General features: G+C 36.5%; 1 protein-coding gene across 4 annotated transcripts; it reads left to right on the top strand.

Annotated features, from left to right (window-relative positions):
* Nucleotides 1-811: 811 nt before the first annotated feature.
* exoc1 (exocyst complex component 1) lies at nt 812-11,299 on the top strand. 4 transcript variants are annotated; one of them, XM_087785248.1, is made up of 21 exons: nt 812-873; nt 1,529-1,660; nt 1,725-1,855; nt 2,166-2,325; nt 2,879-2,896; nt 3,481-3,668; nt 3,733-3,960; nt 4,105-4,237; nt 4,323-4,432; nt 5,344-5,412; nt 6,142-6,291; nt 6,354-6,462; nt 7,166-7,210; nt 7,427-7,590; nt 8,508-8,621; nt 8,769-8,848; nt 8,940-9,168; nt 9,242-9,425; nt 10,456-10,655; nt 10,718-10,912; nt 10,978-11,299. In XM_087785248.1, exons 2-21 carry the CDS (start codon nt 1,537-1,539, stop codon nt 11,128-11,130), a joined length of 2,784 nt encoding a protein of 927 aa, XP_087641374.1. In that variant the 5' UTR covers nt 812-873; nt 1,529-1,536; the 3' UTR covers nt 11,131-11,299. The 4 variants fall into 4 exon arrangements, with proteins under 4 accessions (XP_087641374.1, XP_087641371.1, XP_087641372.1 ...); XM_087785245.1 differs by lacking the exon at nt 5,344-5,412; XM_087785246.1 differs by lacking the exons at nt 2,879-2,896; nt 5,344-5,412.
* The last annotated feature ends 313 nt before the right edge of the window (nt 11,300-11,612 follow it).

The raw sequence follows: 11,612 nt of genomic DNA, 5'->3' as shown, positions 1-11,612 counted from the left end.
GGTATTGGACTTCTAAATGAATCTGTGTGTAATCTGACTGCACTTTTGTTTCAAGATGCTCATTTAAAACAAAGTGTCCAGTTGTCTTACCCCCTGCTGTTTCTCACAAGCTGAGTAATAAAAGGGGTGCTTATTTTAATGTATACCATTTATTTTTTTTAAGATCTCACAAAACTTTATAGTTACTTTACTGCAGCTGCTTAGGGGGGTTATTGCAGCCAGCAACAATTACATTGTATATCATTTGTTTAATTTTCGGGAGGATTTCAAAAGATTATCTGGCAAACTGGATTCAGTTTAAGATTGAGCAAAAAAAAAATCAAACTTTTGTTTCTTTCTATATTTACATTATTGTAATTTAGTTGAAACCTCAGGGTTTTCACTTGTACTATACTGAACATTAGAGTGACTTTTCAAATTAATTCAAAGCAGTGGGTTAAAATCTAATAACATCTAAAGAAAAATAAAATGTAACACATTTTCTGTAATAGTATAGTAAGAATTTGTGGATATCTTGCTTTAAATTGATATTTTAAGCACATATTAAAATGGCTTAAATGATTTCGTTCGGGGTTATAAATGTTTAATGATATAAAAAGTATCTGTTTATATGGTTTTTCTACAGGTGTGCTCCACTTATCTGTACCTTGAAAATGAAAGGGACATATATTTATATTCCATTACATAAAACAGACAAGATGGTGGTAAAGTGATATAATTTTACCTACAATAAAAGTCGGAGGTCATAAGTAGAAAAATAAAATAAAATAAAATCCGATCCAATTGTGTTTTGCATCGTTGTCACATGACAGCTTCGAACCAGGAAGTGGAAGGGCGGTGTTATGCTAAGGTCTGGTGGCTGAACAAAACACGGTAACGGACATTGTTTAAGCTTCATATGAATCATTTTATAGACACTGAGATGATTCTATATGCCATTACAAAATTTCTTACGTTTATTTGTATTTCAGTAGAATAATTCGGCCGGAGTTTCTCTCTTCTACACCTTTTAGCATGAGCAGCTAGCAGCAGCTATTATGTTCGTGTATTACTGATGTAAAGCTCGATCGATTTGATGCTATAATAACTCTTGCTATAAGACAGTAACCTTTGTTATAAAAACATACATTCTTTTTTTCTTCTTAATGTGACGTGTTCGTTAATGTTACTAGGGAGATGCCGTGTTTATCAATGAAGCAATGACATTGATAGGGATGTCCTGTAGCCTGTTTTCTATATCAATGTTCTTGCTGATGGATTAAAAACATAATCCAAACCACACTGCCTGAGCTGGTTTGTTTTATATTATCCTCGTCAAATCTAAAACCACAATGCGTCTAAAAATTCTTACAAGTCTCTGTTCTCCATAAACCTTGAAGTTGCAGTACTTTTTCAATTAGAACATTAATTGTCTTTTTCTTTATTTTTTAAATTAAAAAAATCTAACTCGGATGTGTTTTCTGAGCATGTCTCTTGTTATTTTGCGGAAAAGTAGTTATCCACTTATTAACTTGTCTCCGTTTAACAGCATCCACCATGACAGCCATCAAGCACGCTCTTCAGCGGGACATATTCACACCAAATGATGAACGTCTCCTTGGTATTGTAAATGTCTGCAAGGCAGGAAAGAAAAAGAAAAACTGTTTCTTGTGTGCTACAGGTAATGCCAAAAACAATTCACAAGATTTTTTTTTTTTTTTAAATAACCTTTATTTTTTTCCCAGTAACCACGGAACGACCAGTGCAAGTTAAAGTGGTAAAAGTGAAAAAGTCGGACAAAGGAGATTTTTACAAGCGTCAGCTGACATGGGAGTTACGTGATTTAACTGAAGTAGATGCTAAAGATGCAAGCAAGGTTGGAAATTTTATGACTCTATGATCCTATGTTTGTTTGTTTTCTTGCTTTTTTTTATTGCAGTGCAAAACATGTTGTCTGCACATAATTTACTATTGTCTCAGAAACTTAACATCAGAGCTGTTTGTTTAGAAAAATGCATTTTTCTCCCATCTTTTGCATCGTATGTGCCAGATTATATTTCAAAAGGCATCAACACTTTGAGAAGTTGGCTAATGTCTGTATTTTAATGAAAACAATGTCTAGAGTGAACCTATCAATTTTATCAAACAGACTAAAAGTCAAAATCTTCTTTGCTCCATTGCTACAGGAAAACCCAGAGTTTGATCTTCACTTTGAGAAAATCTACAAGTGGGTTGCCAGCAGCACAGCTGAAAAAAACTCCTTTATCTCCTGCATTTGGAAGCTCAATCAACGATACCTCAGGAAGAAAGTGGAATTTGTAAATGTCAGTTCTCAACTACTGGAAGGTATCTTATCTTTTGAATACGATTAGTTTGAGCTTTTGTGCATGATCCAGTGGTTACATTGTTTTTTTTCTGTTTTTTCTTTTAATTGAAGAAGCACACATGTCATTTGAGTAAGATGTCAGACAATGAATCAAACCTTTCTTAAAAATCAGGAGTCAACAATACTTGCTGGTTTTATTCCTCTTAGCACGGACAGTTAAGTGGTTGGTTTGTGGGTAAAAGTTGCTGCTGTGTGTGTGTGTGTGTTTGTTATTGTGTCCCTTAGCAAGAAACTTAACCCCGACTGCTCCTGATGGTGACCTGGGGAGCTGTTTGTGTATGTGATTGCGTGATTTATTGCAGAGCATATTAGCAGAGAAAGTTCTATATAAGTAAGAAACTTTAATCATTATTTTTGTAGGATATCACATGCCTGCATTTAAACAAGAACGTGGAATTATCATATATATGAAATGTTTTCAATCCTCTTTACTTACGGTTTTTTGAATGGGCGTCTGTTTTAAAAGTGTCTCTTTGTTCTTATTCTTCTCTCTCTTGAACTTTCTCTGGCCAGAACTTCCTAAAGCGGAAGGTTGGTTGAACTGATCCCCATTTATCCCTCTTTTCCATTTATTATTTTGCAAAGCTCCATCTACAGTATGTTCGCTGCCTTCACCATCATTGAGCCCATGAGAGTCCACTAACTTAGTCAGAGTGAGCATGTTTATTGTTCATAATGTAGTGCATTTGTATTTGCATTTAACTCACTTATTATCATCAAGTCTTATCAACATTTATATGGTTCAATCACTTTCTTTCATCACGCCAGTCATATCACAAATATATTTGTATTATATATTTAGTTGCTTGAGATTCATCCGGAATAATAACAAAACCCTTAATCCTTTATTAGTTTTTGTCATTGGAAATGATGTAGTTTCCATGAATCTGATGATATGATCAGCATTTTCAGTGAACATATATATCAATCATTCCCATGCATATAGTTTTGGATTAAGAGGTTTGGGTTAATAATACAAATACCTTCATCTAATAATAGCTTTAATGCACCAGTGATTAGATGAAGGTGTGAGATGAAAAATATAAAAACTTTCAGGCTGCGTCTCTACAATCTTTACATCGGTGCACTAAATGTCTGACATTTTTATTAAATAGAGTCAGTACCGAGTGGTGAGAGTCCAAGTGTTGTTGGTGGAGATGAGGATGCTCTGGACGACTACCAGGAGCTCAGCACACGGGAGGAGCAAGACATAGAAGGCATGATGGAGACTTGCGAGTATGCCATTTCAAATGCAGAGGCTTTTGCGGAGCAGCTTTCCAGGGAGCTGCAGGTTCTGGACGGGGTGAGTTACACATCAGGTTGTTCTACTCTGAGCAGAATTTGACTTTCCATCTTGTTCTTTTTAGGCAAACATCCAGTCCATTATGGCCTCAGAGAAGCAAGTCAACATCCTGATGCAGCTGCTTGATGAAGCCCTGGGTGAGGTGGACACAATTGAAGGAAAGCTGAGTAGCTATGAGGAGATGCTGCAGAGCGTCAAAGACCAAATGGACCAGATCTCACAGAGCAACCGCCTCATTCAAATCAGCAACACTAACAATGGAAAGCTACTGGATGAGATCCAGTTCTTGGTGGTAAGAAGATTAAGTTTAAGCGTTTGAATATTTTCAAACAAAAAAGTTAATTCCTTTTTGTTGTCAAAATTTTCTTTAAAAATCTGACAACGCAATATGTAAATCTTGTCTGGGTTGTTCATTCTTTGACCTCATTTTCTGTAGAATTACATGGACCTTTCTAAAGGACACATCCGAGCACTGCAGGATGGAGATCTCAGTTCCCCGAAAGGAATAGAAGCCTGTATCAATGCCGCTGAAGCTCTCCTGCAGTGTATGAATGTGGCCCTCCAACCTGGTGGGTCATTGTTCCTGCAATTTTAATGTTGTAATAAGTGAGTTAATGATGCAACAAAATGAATAAAAAGTATTTCCTGCTGTAGGTCATGAAAAGCTGATGGCGGTTAAACAGCAGCAAAACTTGTTCACAGAGCTGAGAGACACTTTTGCTCGCCGCCTTACAAACCACCTCAACAATGTTTTCGTTCACCAGGTAAGCAATAACAATTTTTAGTCAAGGTTTATGAGCTCCTAGCACAGTGAAGTAGAATTATAGAGGAAACTGATAAACATTTGAAAGAAAAAAAAATCCACTTGACGGTAAAATCTTAGTAGATATATTCTGCTTGATTGAAGAGAACCGATTTCTCTACTTTAGGAAACATTGGTTTGTGAAACAACACAAGTTTATTATAGGTGTCCTTCGATTTTATGGCTCAGGGTTTATTAAAGCTATTAATCTGAACCACTGTTACTGACTTAGCAAGAGTGGTATTAATCATAGACTGGTGTGTTATTGAAATATCCATATATTTGGTAAATATGTTGTTCCAAGGAACTGGGTTGTCGTAAAATAAACACTGTATTGGATACGGATGGGCAATAAAATGTTTCCATATTATTGCTTTGAGTCTTGTGAAGACAAAGGAACAAAATAAGTGTTTTTAGTGTATTTTCTTCCTTATTAATAATTTTATTTTTTAATTTAATTTGTGTAAATAAATACTAAATACAAAAAGGACACGGAGGAAAACAATAGAAAATAAAATCCTGAAACAAATAACATTAATAACTGTACAAAATAACTATGTGAACTCTCATACAACTTTAATTGATCCGTTTTATAGTTTTACTGAGACCTTAGTTGCTAAGTACTAAGGTCTGATATACAGATACTAAATTAGACTTTTTTTTAAAGGTTTGGGTCCAAAACTAATGTCACTGCATTCAAAGTTCTCTGCTTTGTCTCTCTTAGACTCTTGCTCTTTCCTTTCTGTCTTCCTGTCAGGTTGGGAGCCATTTCCCAGTCTTCCTGATAACTTTCTTTCCTTTTTATCTCTTTATCTAAATCTCTGTGTTGCTCCCTTAAAATCACTCCCACTTTGTTCTCTGTCTCTGTGTCAGTTCAACCACTTCAGTCACTTCAAAATGACCATTCCTCAGTTCTATAGGTCCTCCTGTCTGTCACTTCCTGTGAGTACCGTCACAAGTCCAGTCTTGTCGCTTTTACATCCGGCCTCATGACAAATCCTCCTCAATCAATCTGAGCATGTTCAAATGACTAAAAACAAAGTTTTCCTACTATTTTTGCTGAACAGTAGGTCTATCTAACTAGCTGACTAAACTTGTTCTGTGTTTTAATGCCTTTGCAATGTGCATGTAAAGATGAAGTGATGTAGTGAAGAAGGGAAGTTAACATGGAGCTTGGTTATTTAGTTTTTTTTGTACTATGAACATCCAAAGACGGCACCAAAGAACAAAACGGAAATTAAAACACGCAAATCATTTCTAAAATCAAACCCTTATTTAAAAGATCTAGACTTAAACTCTATTAGAAATAAAATTGAAATTGAATACCTCATTGGGATTTCATTTATATGGTAGATCTCGTGCTTTTGGAAAAACATTTTGACCTAGGTAGGTATACATTTCGTTCGGCCCTCGACTTGGACTGCTAAAGTATTTTGGCCCCCTGTTCTGATTGAGTTTGCCACCCCTGCTTTAAAGCATGTTTAAGCAATATTTTTTATTAACAAATGTCTAAATGCAATAATTGATACCCTAAAGACTGTTTATTTTCTTATATTTGAACATCAAAATTGTGTTAACGTTTTTTTTAATGTTGTCAAAAATATTTATACCAAAGGCCGACCACATTAATTTCCTCGTACACAAAATCAACTTTGTTCTCATGTGATGCAGGGGCACGACCAGAGCTCCACGCTGCCTCAGCACACAGTCGAGTTGACGCTGCCTAAACACAACCCGCTGCACAGAGACCTGCTGCGCTATGCCAAGCTCATGGAGTGGCTGAAGACCACCCACAGAGAGAAATACGAGGGTCTCTCCAGGGTAAGTGTGTCTTGCTGCCACGTAACGATGAACAATATCCAAACATTATCTCTTTTTTTTAGACGTATGTTGACTACATGAGCCGACTGTACGAACGAGAAATCAAAGACTTTTTTGAGGTGGCCAAAGTTAAGATGGCAGGTACCAGCAAGGAGGCGAAGGGCAAGTTTGGTAAGAGATTCCTAAGTTTCATTAAACTTTAGATGTAATGTTATGCCTTTATATATTTATAGTTAAACAGTAGATGGAAATAACTGTGTTAGAGTATAATTTAAAAGGTACCGGTAGGTTCTTTCCATACCAAGTAAATTTAGTTTATTGAACTTAATATTTTTATTTACTGCTTGAATTTTCAACGGTTCCTAACTGTATTTTTATATTTCTGGGAAAGTTTTCTTTTCACATCTGGGGGACAAGGGAAGTTTTTTCACACACCAGGTGCATGAAAATTGTACAAGGTTAACCATGTATTAACAGTTAACATTAAAAAAACACATGTTACATGAACTTAAAATGTATTTTAAATCAATGATTGTGTAAAAGTATTCTTTACTTTACATGTATTTCTTTGCGAAAGCCAACAATGGCCTAATTTCTGAAATGTTTAAGTTTACGTTCATCAATGAGAATTGTAGTTTTAAGTGTTCTATCAGGTCAGAGGTTGGAAGGAAAAAAAAGCTTTCTGCGATCTGCAAATGCTTTATTTGCTGTGAAAACAAATCAAGACTTTGTTTTCCAAATGTTTTGCTCACAACTGCAGTGCACGTCAGCTAATGTAACGTTGCACATCTAACATCCTAGACTCACCCTCTCCCCGTGCTGCATGTGTTAACCTTTCTCTGTCTTTGATGCCTGCCTTTTTAACTGGCTGCAGCCACGCTTCCGCGGAAAGAGAGTGCACTCAAACAGGAAACGGAAAGTAAGTATGAGGAAAGAACAACTCCACCATCAATGACCCACTTTGCTTCTCACTATGTGCAATTTCAAAACTTTATTGTTAAGTGTCACAATAATTGCTCCTTTTTATTTCCATACTTCCTTAATCTTCTGTCTTCTTCATAGTCTTTGCTAATTTTATGAAGGTCAATCTTTTCATCAAGACACCTGACTAATCCTTTCCAAACCCATGGCACAGGCCTACATGGGAGTTCTGGGAAGCTTACAGGTTCCACCTCTAGTCTGAATAAACTGACAGTGCAAGGATCCAACAGCAGGAGATCCCAGTCCTCCTCACTGCTGGACATGGGCAACATGTCGGCCTCAGATCTGGACGTGGCTGACAGAACTAAGTTTGACAAGGTACATCCCATAACGATGCATAGAAATAAAGCTTGTGTTTTCATTTTGAAGTTTAAGTAGATGACTATTGCGTAACCCTCTATTTGCCTGATTGAATGTCTAATGCTGTTTACTGCTGATCACCCTAGACCTTGGTGTTAAATAAGATTATTAATGGACTAAAATAACATAAATTGTAATATAATAAGACTGTAAACTCAACAAATATTAAAGAAAGGCAAACAGAATAATGTATAATTCATTTAATTATTGCTCTCGATAGCTACTATTAAAGATTTCTTACATTATAAGAAAAAAAGTGTGAGAATATTGGGAAGTTGGCTTGGTAGGTTGTCATTTACATTGTGGAGGAGCTTTGAATTTATTTAAATTAACAAACGATGACAATTGAACAATTTTATATTGTTTTATGTGCAGAAAATATGTATATTTTAAAATAAATATTTTCCATCTTAAGGATAAAATCAGATCTAGAAAAATAAAACATTCGATTAAGTGCTGATCTATATTCCCTCATAATATACCAAAACTGTACTGGAACATAAACTGGAAGAGGCTGGAAATTGCCTGAGGGGTGAAATTTGATACACCTGATTATATATTAAAAAGTAGTTCACAATTATGTAAAAAATGGTTTAAATGAATTTGAAGCCAAACAAAGAAAGGTGATATTACTTGTAGAGGAAATTGATTTAATCAAAATGTCTAGTAATATTGCCTACAATGCAAATATAATAAGACCTCTTCATCTGTACACAGCATCATGCTTTAATAACATAAACTATTCATCTTTATCTTTCAAGATGACTTTTTTTTTTTTTGTTTACATTTTAATCACTGAGAATGGAAGGAAATCAGTTTCTAAGGTGCCTTAATGACATTTTTAGATACATTAATTTGAGTCCCTGCCATTACAGATATTTGAGCAGGTCCTCAGTGAGCTGGAGCCTCTATGTTTAGCTGAACAAGACTTCATCAGCAAGTTCTTCAAGCTGCAGCAACATGCGACGGTCGTGCCACCTTTGGCCCAGGTGAGTCATTCTTCCGGTGCTAGAAAGACGCACAAGTATCCTGCTGATTTGTTTTCTTCAATAAAATCCGTAGTTAAAACAAAAATGATGTTTCTGATTCATCTTTGATGGATCCTGAAAATGTGTTTTTGTCTCTCCTCTGCTCAGCCTGAAATGGAGGAGTTAGATGGAATGACTCAGTCACGGATTCTTCCCCAGACAGAACACAGACATTCCTTGTCATCAGAGTGAGTTGTTTTTCCAATATTTCCATGGGAGTTCGAACATTTTTGTATGGTAATGTTGTGACGGGTATAATTATGATTTTCCGGCATTTAGTAAGGACATGGTGCGGCTGATGATGATCAAGATCTTCCAGAGCATTGAGACCGAGCTCAACAGCCTCATCGCGTTAGGCGACAAGGTCGACAGCTTCAATTCCCTCTACATGCTGGTGAAGATGAGTCACCACGTGTGGACGGCAGAGAACGTCGATCCGGCTTCATATCTGAGCACCACTTTGGGAAATGTGTTGGTGACCGTCAAGAGAAACTTTGACAAGTGCATTGTGAGTCAACTCGAAGACAGAACGTTACTCTTTATTGTGCTGACCCTATGATCACCTTTCTTTTGCCCCACAGTCTGCTCAGATCAGACAGATGGAAGAGGTGAAAATCTCCAAGAAGAGCAAAGTTGGGATCCTGCCCTTTGTTTTCAACTTTGAAGAGTTTGCCGAGTTGGCGGAAACTATATTTCGTAACGCGGAGCGGCGAGGCGACTTGGACAAAGCTTATGTCAAACTGATCAGGGCGGTCTTTATTAATGGTAATGACGACTTAAATGTATGATATTAATGATTATTATGAGTTTAGGATGCTATGCCGAGGGCTATTAAATGCACATTGGGTCACATACATGAAAAGTGAGTAAATCTATGTGCAGATTTGAGCATAAAAGTTAATAAAAACAATAATTATATGTTTAATTTATACGGTGCCTTTCAAGACACACAAGGACATCATACACACAAATGATAAAACAACAGTGAAAAGGACAACAGTAAATCAGAAGTTTTTAAGATAAGAAAGATGCAAAAGTTAAAACATTTCTGAAAGGCATGTACAAAACAAGGAAATTATAATACAAGTGTTACAGTGGATAAGCCAGTTTATAAAGGGGATATATGCCGCGAGCTTGCTTCTGTAGAACATAAAAAATTGCAGGTGAAAGGTAAATGTTTGACATGAAGCTGGAGGGAGAGAAGCGCTAGAGAAAAATAAATTAATCAGTCACAGTAATAGTAATCTTCCGATCAATAAATATATCACATGCTCACAAGACATGTCTTTATATATACTAAAAAGGCAAAGTAATTTAACTAATTTTTTTAAAATCCGCGTATTGTTAACAGAACAGAGGGCAATATGAATTAAAATCTACATTTCCAATAATGAAAAGCATTAGTTTAAATTTACACAAGCACTATATAGTTAATTGGTTGAATAGATTTAACTTTATTAATCCCTACACATGGTCGGGAGCAGGTGTTGATGTTGACAGTAGCTCTGTAAAGATAAGAGCTACTAAAATATTGATGCTAAAAACCTCTTAATGTCCTTCCAAAAAGTCACAGAGAGAGAGAGAGCATAACCATTAACCATATTTGACGGTACCAGGGTACAGATAATCTCTAGAGTAATTTAGTTTTCCTCTTTCAAAACACTAAAACTGCACACGCTCGACACACATAATTTTCTCAATTTGCAAAACAAAGTTCGGCTATTAACTTGAAGTTCAATGAAGTTACCTTCTATGGTTCATCATACCATGAGCTAATGTTTCTTTCGCTGCACAGTGGAGAAGGTTGCCAATGAAAGCCAGAAAACGCCCCGTGATGTCGTCATGATGGAGAACTTCCACCACATCTTCTCCACCCTGTCACGCCTGAAGATTTCCTGTCTGGAAGCTGAGCGTCGAGAGGCCAAACACAAGTACACGGATCACCGGCAGTCTTACGTCATCAACTCTTTAGGACAGCCTTTGGAGAAACTGAACGTAAGACTTCTGGAACAAGCCTCTCACACTGTTGTTACATTTTGAAATTGTCCCTTTGTCAGCATTTCTTCGAAGGAGTTGAAGCCCGTGTGGCTCAGGGGGTTCGAGAGGAAGAGGTGAGCTATCAGCTGGCGTTCAACAAGCAAGAGCTGCGCAAAGTCATCAAAGAGTACCCCGGTAAAGAGGTCAAAAAGGGACTGGACAACCTGTACAAGAAGGTTGACAAACACCTGTGTGAAGAGGAAAGTCTGCTGCAGGTATGTCATGAATATTTTCCCTCTACTGGTTACAATTTTTATTTAATTTTCTTATTTCCCACCAGGTTGTCTGGCACTCCATGCAGGACGAGTTTATTCGTCAGTACAAGCACTTTGAAGATTTGATCGGCAGGTGTTATCCTGGGTCTGGTATCACCATGGATTTTACTATCCAGGACATGTTGGAGTATTTCTCCAGTATCGCTCAGTCACACTAGTTTCCTTTTACCTTTTTAAGCCTCACAAGCTGATTATAAAGAATACATGAATGCACTTTTTTGCCTGATTTTCTGACTCACTCCGCCCATGTTTGTATAACCGCATCATTGTAAAATGTTATTTCTCAAAACAAGAGTTGGCATTTCAAATATAGACATTTAAATCATGCATTGGTTTGTTTTTCTTTTTTACTCTTGCACTATACCTGAACATGATGGTCTTGTTTCTCATTATTAACACTGAAATGGGGATTTCTTAAAGCAGAAAGAACAATCCAGATGCTATAACCCTTTCATTAGGGGTCTCAAACTCAACTTCTTTTGGGGGCTTTCAGGTTTTTTTTCTGAACGTCTGACAAAAAATGATTTATATTTTTGGTTTCTGTTTTCTATTGGTAAAAGAAATCTTTATTTAATTTATATTTAATTTATTTTATTATTTGAAATACATTTTCGCTCCTATGTTGTTGCTCGAGGGCCCC

The sequence above is a fragment of the Callionymus lyra genome, chromosome 2 (assembly GCF_982586985.1).
Source record: "Callionymus lyra chromosome 2, fCalLyr1.hap1.1, whole genome shotgun sequence".
NCBI lineage: Eukaryota > Metazoa > Chordata > Actinopteri > Syngnathiformes > Callionymidae > Callionymus > Callionymus lyra.
Note: the sequence above shows the minus strand (reverse complement) of the source record. Positions and strands in the feature narration are given on the sequence as shown.

Bases quoted from the DNA above. Each gene is read 5' to 3' on its own strand.
- exoc1 (XM_087785248.1), top strand. From the start codon at position 1,537: ATGACAGCCATCAAGCACGCTCTTCAGCGGGACATATTCACACCAAAT. The intron at 9,169-9,241 runs GTGAGTCAACTC...TTTGCCCCACAG, and splicing joins GAAACTTTGACAAGTGCATT to TCTGCTCAGATCAGACAGAT. The intron at 10,656-10,717 runs GTAAGACTTCTG...TCCCTTTGTCAG, and splicing joins AGCCTTTGGAGAAACTGAAC to CATTTCTTCGAAGGAGTTGA.